General features: G+C 42.0%; 1 protein-coding gene across 1 annotated transcript; it reads right to left on the reverse strand.

Moving 5' to 3' along the window:
• Positions 1–2,065: 2,065 nt before the first annotated feature.
• Positions 2,066–6,035, reverse strand: LOC127757767 (amino acid transporter AVT1C-like). The gene is made up of 12 exons (XM_052283344.1): positions 5,867–6,035; positions 5,398–5,663; positions 4,924–5,321; positions 4,190–4,404; positions 4,064–4,087; positions 3,793–3,973; positions 3,386–3,605; positions 3,122–3,257; positions 2,864–3,026; positions 2,718–2,761; positions 2,546–2,608; positions 2,066–2,426 (listed from the first exon to the last, which is right to left on the reverse strand). Exons 2-12 carry the CDS (start codon positions 5,652–5,654, stop codon positions 2,337–2,339), a joined length of 1,791 nt encoding a protein of 596 aa, XP_052139304.1. The 5' UTR covers positions 5,655–5,663; positions 5,867–6,035; the 3' UTR covers positions 2,066–2,336.
• Between the last annotated feature and the right edge of the window lie 11,957 nt (positions 6,036–17,992).

Consider the following 17,992-nt stretch of genomic DNA (forward strand, 5'->3'; position numbering starts at 1 on the left):
TTAATTTATTAGGCATTATTTTTAATTTGTAACATAATCAATGCAACAGAATCAACACGGTAGTGATTAATTTGCAACAGAATGAGAATCAGCTAGGCAAAATTAATTAATTAACTAAGCACAAATTAGAATGTTGTAGTAGTAGTAGTAGGAATAAATTACATGATTGCCATTGACAAATAATTAATACTAGCATTAGCGCATCACAAGCGAGCTGCAGCACAAACCAGAGGGAGAGGGAGGGAGAGCGAGAGCCGGCCGAGGGATATTGGAGCTGGATGGATGGATCGTCGATCGGGGAGCAGTGGATCCGTCGAGATGGAGCCACAGCCGCGGCCGAGGACGAGATGAGACGAAGAGGAGGCGATCGCGAGAGGCGATTGCGGCTAATAAGCCGGCGGGATGGTCGTCGTCGTCGTCGTCGTCGGCGGCGGCGGCCATTGGAGGGAGAACTAGCGCGCGCGCGCGCGACGACACGATGGATGGATGGAGCTAGCGGCGCGCGCGGGGGTGGAGTGGAGTGGAGTAGTGCAGTGTGAGGAAGAAAGCCCTAGCTAAGGCGCTGCGAAATCCAACCAATGGGGTGGGGGTGCTTGGCGCTTGGCGCTTGGCTTTCTGCTGCTTTGCTCCCCGACCAGGGCGCTTGGCTTGGCTTGGCTTGCTCGACCGATCGGGTTCGTGGGGGAGGTGGGTCCCGCGCGCGCCCTTTCCCGAATTGGAATGGGTGCTTCCATCTGCTGCTTCTCTCTCTCTCTCTCTCTCTCGATCGTGTGCATCGAGCTAGAGCTTTGCTTGTTGCTTGCTGGGTGGGTCCCACATGTCAGCACGCTCTCAGCGCATCTCACGCCAGGTACTACTAATCCTCACCTTGTTACCATGTCATACCACGTAGTAGTACGCTATTACTAGCTACTCTTGCTCCTACCATGTAATCCCTCTTCCATGTTATTCTACCAGCCTCATTATAGAATAAGCCAAACGACATATTTGTAAATGGAAAGTAATTTGTAAATAAAACTTTTATATACGTGTTCTTAGCGATCTAAGAGCAAAGGCTGAAAAATAAATTTTGATAAAAAAAACTCTAAAATCAGTTATAAATTTAAGGTCGAAAATTCAAATTTTGGCTGATAAGCACAAGCATAAACAAAAAGATAGGACTGTACCTCCCTTTTTGTTTTTACATATAACATCGTTGACTTTTCACATAACGTTTGACCATTCGTTTTATTTAAAAATTTATTATAAATATGTATAAGTATAAGTTAAGACTATAGTTTATTTGATGATAAAAAGTCACAACAAAATAAATATCATTTTTATATTTTTTTTAATAAGATGAATGATTAAATATCACGTCAAAAGTTAACGGCGTCATACATTAAAGAACAGACGGAGTAATTAAGATGTTTTGGCCTCTCTATTCCTCATCTAGAGTCCCTAACATCCATATGAATTTGGAGGCATATATGAATCCATGTATAAATCTATTAAAAACTAAAACATCTTATCATGTTGTGAAATAATAGTATATAATATAGCTATAAATTAAGTGTACGAGTTTTATACAATGGCATAGTTATATACTCCCTCCATCCCAAAATATAAATGATTTTGGATGGATGAAACATATCCGAGTATTATAAATCTGAACATGGAGTATATACAGATTCGTAATACTAAGATATATTTTATCTCCTCTAAAATCTCTTATATTTTGGGACGGGAAAGTATGCACTGGCTTCCTATGCTAGCTAGTCACAGCTTTCCCAGCAATTAATTGCTGCCCCGTTACACGGACGTACTCCTAAGTAGACATGCATACTCCATCCATCCTATAAAAAAACTAAACTAATACTGGATGTAATACATCCTAGTATATTAATATGGATATCATTCTAGTGGATGTACTAAACTGATTTTTTTAGGACGGAGGTATAGTAGACGTGAGTGTAATCCTCAGAGCTACTACTACCTCGAAATTTTCCAATGAATGACACTAAATAGTTGTCACTCTACTATGATTTACATTTTGTCTTTAAAAACTTGTCACTCTAAAGCACCCTTTTGTCCTACCAATCATCTCCAATTCATATATATTGTTCTAGAGAGAATAAAAAATGGCATTAAGTGATTCTATATGGAATGAGAACTGGGTTCTGGACTGTTGTTGCTATTACGTATTCTGGACAACAACAGATACCATCTTACAGTAAAACCATCATCCATACAGCTTTACTGCCAAAAATAAGGAACAAATACAAAGGAATCGAAAAATGCCGGTCCAATCCAAAAGAATCTGTAACAGCTACAAAATGGATCATTCGTGCGTCCTACTATCTGCTTATCATTTGGCTAACAGAAGTGTACGATCCAACGCAGGCGCACAGGATGCCAAGCAGTATGATTGTTATGCATAAGACAACCTAAAAGGAAGAGAAAAGTTATAGCTTGTATTAGTAGACAGCGCTAGCATTTTCAGGACTAAAAATATTTGTGGATCTGTTGGTGCTTTTTTTTTTTATCTGCATCATGAGTTAATTACCTCCCACAATGGTGTTGAACCCTTCTTGATAGAGAGATAGCATGCGCATGGGAGGATCAGGGCCTGCAAATGCAATTTGTGGAGCAAAATATCATAGTAAGTTTCTGAGTGATTTGATCTGTTAAACAAAGTAATAAGTAATGCAGAATTTTAGGTTAGTCAGAAAACTCACCACGAGCATTGTGAAGACAGATCCAAGCAACGCCATCACCAGTGCTGCAGCACAAGTGGGTCAAGAGTAGCATTAGCATGCATGATGTTTTGGAGTTAATTTCATCAATTATCAAAGAACTAATATTCAGTTAATAAACTACTCACCAAAGTATGGAAATGTCAAAGCTACAACAACAGTTGAGGCGACAAGAGCTGTCCTAACACACATTCCAACTTGGTAAGTCTGCATCCTTCTAGGTAGAGCCTCCTCTATCGACAGGGCGACCGGTGTTAATGTCAAGGCATACTTTGTGTATGGGTTTATAATCTGAAGGAAGAAAAAGATCAATTATGGTAATGAACATCACTGCATTGTATTTTGACGCATTAGCATAATACTAACTATCAAGAGTTTCATCGTACCGTCATCCCAATGGCGATTTTGGAGGGAATAAATTGCTGTGGCATGTTCAGAGTGAATTGTGACATTGTGGACTCGCCAAACATCAGAAATCCTGCGACAGCGACTCCAGCATATACAAACGTGACTACTATGAAGCTGAAACAGTAGAGAGTAGTATATATTAGCACATATACAATTGACAAACTGTAACAGACACTGTACTAAATCAGGGTACAGGAAACAGTACTGTAGCATTTCATTTGTCTAATTTAGAACTTTATTACCAGAACAGCAGTACAAAGGTGAACTTTGGGCGTTCCTCCATCGACGAATATATGTTCGGAAAAACCGAGTGCCCTGAGTAGCAGTATCCATACAGGCCAAGTGCCACAGGAAAGTGGGTCAGATTCAGTGCAGTTCCACCAGGGTGGAACCCAACTCCTTCCCCAATCCCAACCCAGAACAAACAAACAATTACTGTCGTCGTCGCAATCACGCCTCCCGCTGTAAATGTTCCACAAGAAAATGGTCATGAGAAGCTCATAGTTCATTCAGAGATTAACAATAAGTGGAAATTACAGTGCATTTCTATTGTCCAGACCAAAGAAAAGATGGAGCTGACTTATGAACATATAGCATTAGCTTTGGAAGAGTAGATCAATCATGTGCAATGTCTGGTGTTGTTACTTACCAGAAAGATAGGAGAGGAGTCTGAGGTTCTTAAGCCAAACTGATGGTAGAATCGCCAAGGCCATTGTGATGGCGAAGAGATTGTGCGCGTTCAAGTAGATTCCACCAAAAGCTAGATCTGCAGACGGAAATACTGACGACAAACTGTCACCTAACAGCGTGATGTACTCCACACCGCATGCCTGCAAATATAAGATATCAGTATTCTCATGTATAACAATGATACATGAATGAACATGACCAGGTAGTCTCAGAATTCTGTGAGTACTTACATATAGCTCTAGATAAAGAACAACCTGAAAAAAGCGATGCGCACATTCAGATGTATTATACAGTAAGGGACGAAGGAAGTAAATTTTGCGAAAACTGTTTTCTCAAATGAGTCTGGAAATACACACCGACACGAATATCCGTCCGTAAATACCAAACGCAGCTTGTCCTATATCTGGATATGTGTCAATGCTCGGTGAACTGTCTATGCATTTCTTCAGAAGCAATCCGGTGTAGCAAGAACAGCAACCCAACAAGGGCAGCAGGATCAGGCTTAACCATCCACCTTGTTTGATTCCGTAACTTGTGGTGAGAATTCCAACTCCACACAGAACATTAAGCCCTGCAAATCCAATAAAGAAAGGAAGATTCAGAAGCAAATTTGTGAGAATTAGCAGGCCCTGTTAATCAAACAGACACATGAAAAATTCATCAGGCCCTGTTAATCAAACAGACACAGAAAAATTCAGAAACAAACTACTGGGGGCAATATATCCATAAATCTGAACCAAACTCCGTAAATTGTTTAGAACAGTTAGTGATATTCACTCAAAAAGTTTTCGATGGTATATTTTTTTTTGGAAGACGGAAGTACACACCGACTGACCGACGCTCCTGCATTAAATCCACAACATCAGTTTTATTTTCAAGAATTAATTCTGCGGACGAAATTAAATTAAATATTGCTACCTCAAAGTATTTTCAAAAGTGGATTTACTCAGGATTGTTACTGAATTGAACTATCGCAAACAAACAATTGGACTTGACAAAAGGCGAATTACAAATTTGCAAAATAACACAAGATCAATTCATCGGGGGCATTCCAGTATGAACAATTAGCGAGGTAATTAATTGAACTCACCATTGAGGATGGCTTGCTTCTGCCCGCACCTGGTAGACGGCGGCGGCAGGTCGATGTAGTTGGATCTCAGGCACGCCGACGACGGCCTCGGCAGCGGCGGCGGCACCACGGACTCCCCATGCAGCGGCGGCGGTGGCGGCCGCGCGCGCGGCGGCAAGCTGTCCGCCGAGTCCCTCACCGGCGGCCCCGACGCCGTCGACAGCTGCGACAGCGACGACGGCGGCAGCAGCGGCCTGGAGAGCGGCAGCGACGAGCCCTCCTGCCCCACCGCGCTGCTCGTGGCTCGCTTCAGGAGGGAGCTCCCCACCGCCGCCAACCTCCCCAGATTCGGGCTCGCCGCCGTGATGATCGAGCTCATCGCCGGCGACGGCACGGCGCTCATCATGTCAATCGATTGCCTGCAAAAAAACAAAAAAAATCTCGTCTGAAAAATCCGCGACACCATCGGAGATAGTCAGATAGATCGATACCGACCTGAAGCTCTGTGGCCACGTGCCCCTCTGGTCGTCGTCGTCGTCGCGGGGCGCGCGGCGGCCATCGCCGACGACATCGTCGTCGTCCTCGTCCTCGTCGATGTCGTCGACGCTGGGAGGGTCGCTCCGGTCGGAGAAGGAGCCCGGGTCGGACGACGGCGTGGAGCCGCCGTCGCGGTCCGCCTCGAGATCGTCGTCCTCATCTCCGATGAACAGCAGCGATCTGTCTCCGTGCCCCATTTCCTCGTCACGATCCATCTCACCTCCCTACCAAAAAAATCCACAACCACATTGCTCGACTCAAACCAAACCAAACCCTCGCGCAAATCAAATCCAACATTGCTCGACTCAAACCAAACCAAACCAAACCAAACCCTCGCGCAAATCAAATCGAACGAGAAAAACAAAGAAGAGAGGTCGATCAAACAAACCAACCGAGCGTTCATCCACATCGATCCATCTATCGTTACCTGGCGGGCGGATCGGTCGATCGATCGAGATCAATCTGCTGCGCGAGCTTGGGACGGAGAGAGACGCGCGCGCGCGCGAAGCGAGGCGAGGAGGAAGGAGTGGTGGTTTTGTTGGGCTTGCCTCTCGCTCCCTCTCTCACGCGCGCACGCGCCGCCTTTTTATACTGCATGTGATGAGGGCGAACCCTAAAGAAGAGGAGGGGAGAAGAGATCGAAGAAGACGACGACGACCAGATTTTTTTTCTCCCTTTTTTTTCTTTCTTTTTTTTCAATAATGCTCCGTATCGGTCAACCGGGGGAGGGAGAAAATCGGTCACGCGCATCCCACTGGACCCACCCACTTGTCCCTCCTTTTGTTCGATAAAAGATACTTCACCTAATGTACTTATAATGTTTCATTATGTATACTTATAATGTTTCACTATGGATACTTTTAATGTTGCAGTGAATTAAAATATTCTTTTGCAACAAATCACCCATATATTTTGTAAACCCTCTATTAAGGGAATTCGTTTCATTTTTTGTTCCACCAAAATTGTTTCACTTAGTGTACTCACAATGTTTTACTATATATAGATCAAATGTTGCAGTGAACGAAACATTATTTTACAACAAATCACCTACATATTTTGAAAACCCTCTATTAACGGAATTTGTTTTATTTTTTTCCACTAAAAAATGTTTCACCTAGTGTACTCACAATATTTCACTATATATGGATCATATGTTGCAGCGAACTGAAACATTCTTTCGCTATTTGCTGAAACATTGTTTTTTATATAAGGTGAAACAACGCCCGATTTAAACGATTGAAACATTTTCGATCTACTTAGTGAAACAATTCCGATATACTAGGTGGAACATCGTGCAACATTTAAAAATAATTCAATAATAAGCTAAAAAAATTTCGTCGGAATATATCTATGTGTGGTCTTGTTTTGAAGATTTAATTGCAACAAATTTAATGGTGCAATCGGATCATGATTTGGATAAATAATTTAAGAGAAAAATTAGTTTAAAGTGATTTTCCACGAATGCGTGGCGCTGATGTCAACGCCCGATTTTTGAATGCCTGGATCGGGCGCCCGATTCTAAGTCTCCTCCTTTTTCTTTCTTTCGACGAACACAACTGTTTACACGGAGTAACATGTTTAAACGCAAAAATAGGAATTAAATTGCTACTAGTAAATAGTAATACTGTTGCCCATGATGGAATATCCTTCCAAACAAACTGTGGGGTATACGGCATGTACTCTTTCTGTGTCACTAGCAGATGGGCCTCACTTCCCGCATCATGTCCCCCGCTACATGAGGGTACAACACGCATGTAAGTTCGTATGTAAGTTCGTACGTGGGTAAAGTTGATTAATCCGCAAGCTAGCAATTACAATTGCAAATTGCAAATAGTAGTATCGTGCTTGAATTTAGCCTTTTTGCTTCGTAGATGATCTGGATGTTTGGAACGAACTTAGATTTATGGAAACTTGTTTAGTTTAGCCTAATTAGTTGGCTGACATAAATGCAGCCTTGATATGGGTTTTCTACTCATATACAACCAGTGACATAGCATAAAAATACAAAACATTGCTCGAGTAGAACTCAACTAATGAGATATTGATTTTCTAAACAAATATTTTATGGTGATTTAATATAATTTAAACATGATTATAGAGACAAGCCTAGGGTTTAAGCCTAAGCTGCCTTAGGCTTGCCTCTACCCATACAACATGAGAAGTTAACGGTGAAAACGGTCGAAATTGATTGGTTTTTCTTTACATGAGAAGTCATGATCATTCTCTACACTATGGTTTTTCTTTTTCTCCAAATTTGTAATGCTCCCTTGAGTTTAATTCATTTTGAAGTTAGGAGAATTAAATTCAGTACTCCCAACATCAAAGAAATTTGACTGGAAAGAGGTTATATTAGTCATATAAGAAGTTGAATTATGTGAGCACATATGTTTCGGTTATGTATCAATTAGAGAAACAGATAATTCTTTTCAGAAACACCGGATAGTGCAAAGAAACATGAGTATAACCATCATGCATCTAGTTATGGATATTCTTCTCGTGGGATGGCATCCAAACCGGCTAGATTGGAATCATAGTTTTCTTTTCTTCCTTTCATCCATTTGAGACCGTTACTATTATCTTAAGTGAGATACCGGTCCCAACCTTCACTACGAGAAGACTAAAGGAGACATCACACCCTCGTATAGTAATTACAGCTAGGTGTGAGATGAGCTCTGTTTCTGGCTATGATAGGAATGCCCAAGCTACTCCTTGCACATCTCTTGACTATACATGGGAAAAACAAACATGTCATTTACATCCAATAATGCACTTTATTATTTTCTTGTCCTCGCATGACCAATGAGGAAACATGGTGGAAAGACGGAGAGAGATCGAGAGACGCGCGCGCGCGATGCGAGGCGAGGAGGGAGTGGTGGTTTTGTGGAGATTGTCTCTCTCTCTCTCTCTCTCTCTTGCGCGCACCGCCTTTTTATACGCGCATGCGGTGCGGGAACCATAAAGAAGAGGAGGGGAGAATAAATCGAAGGAGACGACAACCAGATTTTTTTTCTCCCTTTCTTTTCTTTTATTATTTTTGTTTCTTTCCACGAACAGAAAGATAATACAAGATAATACGTGTACCTATTTACACGGAGTAATAACATGTTTAACCGCAAAAGAAGGAATTATGTTGCTAACTACTAAATAGTACTCTCTCTTTCCCAAATTGATCATCATGTAATGGAATTCAAAAGTTCTCAAATTGATCATCATATAACCGTATGGATATGGATTCATCAGAATACAATTAATGCAGCATGGGAGAATGTGTGCATGCTAAGGTGTAATTGGCATGGTGTTTTGATCGATGCATGCATTGTGGGAGAATGTGTGCATGGTGTCTTGATTGATGTTATTGAAATTATCGTTGGTCTTAGTGCATAAATATATATGATGATCATTTTGGAAAGGAGGGAGTAATGTTGTTGCCTGTGATGGAATATCCTTCCAAACAAACACTGGGGTATACGCCTTGTACCATTTCTGTGCCACTTACAGGTGGACCCATTTACCGCATCCTGTCCCCGTTGCATATATGTGCCTTGTCTCTCTCACGCGCATGAGCGCCGCCTTTTTATACGTGCATGCGATGCGGGAACCCTAAAGAAGAGGAGGGGAGAAGAGATCGAAGGAGAAGACGACAACGACAACTAGATTTTTTTTCCTCCTTTTTTTTTCTTTCAACGAACAAAAGAGATAATACTGGAGTACCTATTTACACGGAGGCAACCAAAAGAAAAGGAGATTCCTTGTTTAAAAACGCAAAAAAAGGAATTTAGTTGCTAAGTACTCCGTGTAGTGATAAAGTTAGTAATGCAGTAATGTTGTTGCCCGTGATGGAATATACGCGGTGTACCCTTTCTGTGTCACTGATAGGTGGGCCCCACTTCCCTCATTTTGTCCCCGCTGCATGAGGGTACATCACGCGTGTATGTTCGTGGGTAAAGTTGATTAATTCGCGAACTGGCAATTACAATTGCAAATTACAAATACTAGCTAGTATCATGCTTGAATTTAGCTTTTTTGCTTCATAGATGATCTGGATGTTTGACACAAACTTAGATTTAGGGAAACTTGTTTAGTTTAGCCTAATTAATTGGCTGACATAAATGCAGCCTTTATCATGGGTTTTTTACCCATATATAACCAGTGACATAGCTAAAAGTTATAAAACCTATTGCTTGGGTATGACTCAACTAATGATGAGATATTGGTTTTCTAAAAAAAAACATTGTATTTCAAACCGCCGTAATGTTCTTTTTTTCCACCTATTCGGCACATTAGTTGCCATCTTCTAGTTGTTTGTTTTCTGCACTTGTAACCCCATGTATTGTACTTTGTTTTCTCTCCTTCTAATATAATCATCAATTCTCTTGCCTTTTTAGTTCAAAAAAGAAATTGTATGGTGATTTAAGAGATTTAAAATGTGATTATGGAGACAAGTCATCTAGGACTTAAGCCTAAGTTGTCCTAAGCTTGCCTCCACTATTTATACAACATGAGAAGTTAATGGTGAAAATGGTTGGAATTGATTGAAGCCACTGTGACGATCGTCCTCTAAACTATGTTTTTTTTCGTTCTCCAAATTAGTAATGCTCCCTTGAGTTGATTTCATTGAGAGAATTTAGGACAATTAAATTCAGTGCTCCTAACATCAAAGAAATTTGATTACAGAGAGAGAGAGAGGGGTTATATTAGACATATAAGAAGTTGAATTATGTGAGCACATACGTTTCAATTATGTATCAATTGGAGAAATAGTTAATTCTTTACGGAAACACCGAATAGTGCAAAGAAACATTATCCAAGAGTATAACCATCATGCATCTAGTTAGGGATATATTCTTCTTGTGGGATGGCATCCAAACCGGCTAGATTGGAATCCTAGTTTTTTTTTCTTCCTTTCATCCATTTGAGACCGTTACTATTATCTTAAGTGAGATATCGGTCCCAACCGTCACTACGAGGAGACTAAAGGAGACATCACACACTTATACAGTAATTGCAGCTAGGTGAGCTCGGTTTCTGGCTATGCTAGGAATGCCCAAGCTACTCCTTGCATATCTCTTTGACTATACATGGGAAAAACAAACATGTCATTTATATTGAATAATGCACTTTCTTATTTTCTTATCCTCGCATAACTAGAGAGGAAATGTGGTGAACCTCAAAAAAAAAGAGAGGAAATGCGGTGGCAAGCATGTGTGCCCACGATATATAAGGAAGGACTTGTCCAATCTTAACGCCCTCTCTAGCCATGCATGGTCACATGAAAGTTCACCATTCGCTATTGTCGCGCCAACTAAGAGGTACTAAGAGGTGGAAGAGTGCGGGAAGTGAAAGGGAAACAAGGAAAAGTTAAATTCCAAGGTAATTAGGACAAGAAAACGGTTCAATTGCTCTAATCAAGATTCATGTCAATGGATCTCATTTATTTCAAAATCAATGTCTTAGGACATGTTTGGGACAACTATAGCTCTAGCTCTACCTCTTATAGAGATGGAGTCCAGCCAAATAGTTTCAACTCCACTTAAAGTGAGAGTGGAGCTGGGTAGAGCGCTGTCACAAAATGAAATAGAGAGGTGGAGCTGGGTTTATTAGGCCCCGTTTGGCACAGCTCTAGCTCCCAAATCCAACTTACCTGGAGCTGGAGTTGTGCCAAACGATACAGATTCTCCATTTTTTGGAGCTGCTCTACAAATTTGTACTACGTGGGTGGAGCTGGGTTTTTGTTACTCCACAGCTCCACTCCAACTCAAAAGACCCACTACCCTTTAATTTTTAAGTGTATTTATGTAAAAATGCCACTGAACTACCCCTTCCTACCCCTCTCCTAGCGTTCTCTCTCCTCTCCATCTTCCTCAATATCCTCCTCCAGCGGCCGTCTGTGGTGGCAGCAGCGACGTCTGTGTCGGCGGCGGCGAGCGTGGGCCGCGGCGCTTCTGCGACGGTAGGCGGTGGTGGAGGGCGGCATGTGGTGGCGTCGATGGCAGCACGCGGCGTCGGCAGGCGCGGGCGGCAGCATCGGTCTGGGCGGTGGCGCGCGGGTGGCGGCAGCCTGGGCAGCGCGCGTGGGCGGTGGCGTCGACAGGCGGTGGACCGACGGCGGCGGCTCGCGGCGTCGACAGGCGACGGTCTGGGCGACAGCATAGACAGGCAGCGGCGGCGTGGGAGCGGCGGCGTCGACAGGCGGCGGTGGCTCGCGGGCTGACTGACGGCGGTGACTCGCGGGCTATCCGGCGGCGGCAACGGCAGGGTGACGCCTACAAGGTGTTCGATGAAATGACGACGAGGGATGTGGTGGAGTGGAGTTGAGTAATCTAGCTAAACACTTTTTATACCAACCTCAGCTCCTATAGGAGCCAGCTCTCCTGGAGTTGGAGTTTAGGGTTGGGAGTTGGAGTTTAGAGATATACTAAACATGGCCTTTTAGTCTACTTCATATCTTCACTCCTAACCCAACTCCTGAAGCTAAAATTAGGAGTTGTAACTCTATCAAACATATATTTATTACTTCGTGGATTCAAAATAGTAGGAGAACAATATCCTAACAAATATTTGACCGTAAAGCTAGCTAGATGGTGCAATACATTTTATATTCATGTACAAGAATATTCAAATGGAGGAGAGTTTGCCTTTGTATAAAGCCATTTTAGGGTGTGAACCAGAGGTTTTGTTTTGATTTGGATTTTTCTCGCCAGCAAATGCTATCAAAATTGTTACTACTATTAGTTTAGGCGTGAACGGGCACTCAAACGGCCTATTCACACCGTTCATCATTCAAAGCACGAAATAGAAACATAAACCAACTTAAATCTAAGAAATATTTGTTCATCAACCTTGTTCTCAACCAAGTATACGTTTGAACGCCAAAAGGTTAAGCTGTTTTTTCATGTATATCTCAGGTAAGTTCTAAAGAATTTAAAACCATGTGAAATCTCACATATATTTGCACTCCAAACATACGCGCCAACGTTATTGTTGGAGCATCTTCGTTTGTGTAAATAACCTCATATATATCTTCTTTTTTTAGGCTTAACCTCGTATGGTTTGATATGTAACTGTACTCCTCTCCCACAAAGAGACAATGGTGAAATTAGTAGAGGGTAGAAATGACCAAAATACCTTTTATTATTGAAAAAATAGTAATGATGATAGATAGGTAAAGAGTATTTAAGAGATAAAACTTGTTATATGGGCTGGGTAGGTAGGAGTGTAGAAATTGGTTTTGTGTGGGACAAAATTCAATTAAGTAACTCTTTTGCAGATAAGCCCTCACACACTCTACAAATCACATCTCGATCTGCTCCCTCTCCCGTCAAGAATGGGACGGGAGCACCTGAGGTGGGGCCCACCTTCCCACTTCTGCGGCTGCATATGGGCATGACACTAGCGACACTGGAGCATGACAGGGGCCAACCACCGTTGGACCCACTTGTCATGGGGATATTTGATTAATTACTTCCTATGTAACAAGTGACATTGAGAAAAAAAAAAACCCATGGTTCATATGGTGGTGTATGCTGCGTGATGCATGCTTTGCTGGTGTAATCACTCGACGATGCTAATTTGGTCGTATTTACATGCAAATTTTTCCAGTGATAGTCAGAAAAAGGGCCCCACTTGTTGAATGGTGCTGCCATAATCACTTTGCTCGTGCATGAAATTTAGCTTTGGTTTGTAGATAATCTCCGCATGATTGGAACCAACTTAGATTTATGGGTACTTGTTTAGTTTAGCCTAATTAATTGGTTGTGACACACCAATACAGCCTATATTTATGGATTTTAATTCTATCTATATGGCTAAATGACAAGTTAAGGTGTGAAACGATCGGTATTCATCATAACTATGATGACCATTCTATAAAACTATGGTTTTCATTCTACAGATCGGTAATGCGCCCTTCAGTTAAATTCATTTGACGTTGGGAGAACTAAGACTAGAACTCGCAATATGTAATAAATTTGACTACCAAAAGCCTATGTTGGACATAATAGAAGTTGAATTTTGTGAGAAAAAAAATAGTTTCTGTTATATATATATATATATATATATATATATATATATATATATCAATTATAGGAGTGGATAATTCTTGTCGGAGACACCGAATAGCGCCAACAAACATGATCCAAGAGTATCTTCCCCATGCATCCGGACAGTTAGAATTATTCTTCTCGTCATCTCTCAGGATGACGACCAAAATTGGCCTTAGATTAGGACGTTTGTCGGATCCCTAGTTTGTCTTCTTCGACCCGTCCATTTGAGATCGTTACTATTATTTTGAAGAAGCTAGATACGTACTGATCCTAACCTCCATTGGGAGGATACTAAAGGAGACATCACCCTTTTGTATTGCAATGTTTGCTAGGTGAGCCGAGTTGAGTTGGCACCGACATCTTGGGGTGTCTAGTTGTGTTAGGATTGTCCCCTGATCTACTAGCATTTCTCTAGTGAGAATATCTGCGGACGAATAAATATGGCATTTCCATTCAATGCACTTTCATTTTCTTGTGCTTGCATGATAGTGGAGGTCTTGTGTCCGATCTTAGCACCTCTAACCATGGCCACATGCGAGTTCACCATTTGTTACTGTCGCGACAACTAGAAGGTGGAGAAATGTGGTGTGAAGAGAAGCATGGAAAAGTTGAGTCCAAGGTGAATATGAAAAGAGGCTGGTTGCTCTAATCAAGATTCATGCCAATGGATCTTATTACAAAATTAATGTATTCTTACTAATAGGAGAACAATAGTCTAACAAATATTTGAACTTCGAGCAAATGTGGTAAGTACATTGTATATTCATGAGCAAGAAACGTTCAAATGGAGGAGAGATTGCCTTTGTGATGCCGTTTTAGGGTGTGGATCGGGACAAACGGTTGTTTTGATTTGGATTTTTCTCGCTAGCTATCTGTCAAAATTGTTTGCTAGTTTAGGCGTGAACTTCGAACCATATTATGATCGGCCGATTCACACTGTTCATTAATCAAGGACGAAATAGAAACGCAACAAACTTATTAGCTCTGAAATATTTGTTCACCATTTAATTGGTATTCAACCAACTACGTTTGGAATGCCAAAAAAAATAATTAAGCTGTTTTTCATGCAAACTTCTGAAGAAAATAACATGTGACATCTTTGCATGCACTCCAAACAAGTCTCCACACGCCTAAACTTTTTTTTTAATTAGAGTATCTTCATGTGTGCAAATAAACCCATATATATCTCTTTCAATTAGTTTAGTTCACATGCCGGCCCGTAGTTTATACTGTACTCTCCATCCCAGATTTTGGAGGGATATTATATATCCTAGGACTATGAATCTATGCAGGGAGTCTGTCCAGATTCGTAGTCCTAAGATATGTCACATCCTTCCAAAATACTTTATATTATGGCACGGAAGGAGTATTTGGGAGAGGTTTGTGATGCTTTAAGTGTAACTCATTTTTGCAAATAAGCCCTAAAACACTCTACATATCACATCCCGATCCGTTCAGCCAACACCCCTCTCATGCAGGGGAGGGAGTACCTGAGGTGGGCCCCACCTTCAGCACGAGGTCACGCCAACACCCGCTACACTACACAATGACATGTGGGCCCAACCGTCGTCGGGACCCACCTGTCATCGGGATCAATTTCTTCTCTGCGCTACGTGCACGCGTACGTTGCTGGTGTAATCACCCTGATGCTAATTTTGGTGCTAGGGAGCGTATCCTATGCACACAGGCCCTCGCGTGTACACACCGTGTACACCAACTAAAAATTATCACAAAAAATTCTAGGAAAATTCATACATGTACTTTCAATAGTATTACATCTACGTGCAAAGTCGCATCTTCAAATTCATTCTACATAGAGAATAACAAAAAAGATAAAATTCTGACAAAATTGCAACCTTAAAACTGTCAGATTTTTTGTTTTTTTGTTACGACTAAAATATAATGAATTTGACGTTAAGATTTTAACCCTAGGTGTAATACAATTAAAAGTATGTGTATGATTTTTTCTAGATTTTTTGGTGACATTTTTTAGTTGGTGTGCACGTGTATACACGTGAGGGCCTGTGTGCATATGATATGTTGCCTTGGTGCTAACCTGCAAATCGCTTGCTCCCACCAGAACGCAGCCCAGAGCCCCACACGTCAGTAGCCACCGAGAAGCAGAATATACCTCCATAATGACATGGTGGCCCCACCCGTCAGTGAGGGACAGAAACAAAATCGCACGGTGACAAGCACCCAAATATTTTCGGATGCTTGAGTAAAAGTAACTGAAGGAGATGGTCTATGTATATCTATATGATGAATTTTAATATTTATAAATACAAAAAAAATTTAATATAATATTTATATCCATCTCCAACCATTAATACCAGAGCTACCTAACAACACATAGGTACATAAATATCCGGAACCCCAGGGTTGTTCCTGAAAAAGATGCGCGCCTGAGAAGGATACCCGCCGCGGCCGATCTGGACCGTCGGATCGAGATCGGACGGCCCCGCACGCGCCACGCAGCCCCTCGCCAACTCGGACTCGGTATAAAACGCTCGCTGCGTCAGTCTCCTCTCCTCCACCTCCTCCTCCTGCTCATCATCGCCATTTCCAGCGCTCTCGCCTCATCACCACCTCGCGTCACTGCTCGCCTTGCTCGAGAGAGAGATCGAGAGAGATCGGGCGATCTGGTAGCTCCTAGCTCTTGCGGTTGAGGTGTTCTTGTGGGGGAGGAGGAATCCGGCGGTCGTGTTTCCAGGCGGCGGCGGCGGCGGCGTTCTGGCCGGAGTTGGGGGAGACGAGCGAGCGAGGCGGCGGCGGCGTGGTTGATCGATCTTGGGGTTGCTTTGCTTGCTTGCTAGATTGCTGTTTGGATCTTTGGATGAATCACGTGAGGATTTTTATCGGATTTATCTTCTTCTTTTTGTTTTTGTTTTGGTTTTGTTTTGGGGGGAGTGAGTGATTAATTAACCATTTCTTTGTTTTATATGTTCTTGTTTTGGCAGGGAGTTCATCTCGATTAGCTTTCGTGAAGGCTTGATTTGTTTGGGGGGATTTTAGTAGCAGAACAGCTTGAAAAGAGAAAAGGGATTTTTAATTAGTAGCAGAACAGCTTGAAAATAAAGCTCGGATTATTTGTCTGGTGTTCTTTCTAGCTTGTTACTGATCAGTAAAGATTTGCCAGGTATATATGTATAGTCATTAATTAACCACATGTGTGTGTACATATGTTCAGTTTCTTTTTTTTTTTCACGGTTGCATATGCATGCTCAATTCTCATGGAGTTTTTCAGAAAATATATTTAGATCGATCCCTTCGATCTATTTCTCCCCTTGATATATAACTCAATTAAGTTTCCATGTTTAGTTAATTTGGAGTAGTGTTTTCAACGAATTCCTTGCTAGTTTTGGTTGGTTAATTTCTAATTAAACGCTGTTCCCTTTTGCTTGTTCTTGGCAAAGCTATAGCTAGGGCTTTATAAATACAGGTTTCTCTTACTGCCATGGCTGGTCACCAAGGAGGAAGCAGGCCACTTGATCAGTTCTTCGACCGCATGGAGACGATGAGCGAGCTCGGCTTCGTGGGGAGCGACGTCGACGACGGCGAGCACGGCGGCGGCGGCGCCGCCCCGTCGATGTGGGACAATCTCGCCGGCGGCGGCGGCGGCGGCGGCGGCTCCGCCGTGGCAGCTACTACTCCGGCGAACTTGCTGCAGCAGCAGGTGAGGTCCAACGAGATATGCACATATCCATCCTTGGTAGCCATGCTTGCTTGCTCGCATGCATGGCGTCATCTTCTATTGGCTGCATCGATCTCGAATTATTACTTTTTCTTTCTCTTTTTGTTTGGGGGAAATTACCTTTTTCAGTTCAGTTACAAAACAATACAAATATGCCAGCTGATTAATTAATCTTTTTTTTGTTTTGCTGGTAGTATGTGCTGTCAAATTTATTGTGCTAGCTGCATGCTGTTTTTAATCATCGTAATTTGTTTTTGGAAGCATGCGATTAAACAGGTATAGCTAGTAAGCTAAGATAATCTGCTGCTGGTATGAATGTGTGCTAAATTAAGTTCATCTCTTATTTTTCTTCCTTTGCATATTTGACCGTTAATTTTTACACTTTAACTATTTGTTTTTACTTACTTGGCTTACTTCTTTCCAGTTAGACCGGCCTATATATTAATTAATTATATACAGTAAATTATTTTGATTTTTTGCCTTTACCATGTTGTTCAAGTTAGCTTAATTCTTTGTGATAACTTTTTATTATATAGATTAATAATATATTAAGGACGTAACTGATGCATTGACCACCTTTTAGAGCAAACTGCAAATAACACGTAGACACGGAATCGATGGATATTGCATGTTTTGTACGGGTTAGTAAATCTCGAGCACTAGAGGGGGCTAAATGAAAAACACCAAAACTTTTGGGCCTTTCTTGGGCCCAGATTTGTGTACCGAATCGGCCCAGGAAAAAAATGTGCGGCCCATATAAGGGGAGAGCCCTCTCCTGTTGGGTTCGACTGCTAGTTTTACTGCGCCGGCGGCGGCG

Source organism: Oryza glaberrima, chromosome 12 (genome assembly GCF_000147395.1).
Source record: "Oryza glaberrima chromosome 12, OglaRS2, whole genome shotgun sequence".
Taxonomy (NCBI): domain Eukaryota; kingdom Viridiplantae; phylum Streptophyta; class Magnoliopsida; order Poales; family Poaceae; genus Oryza; species Oryza glaberrima.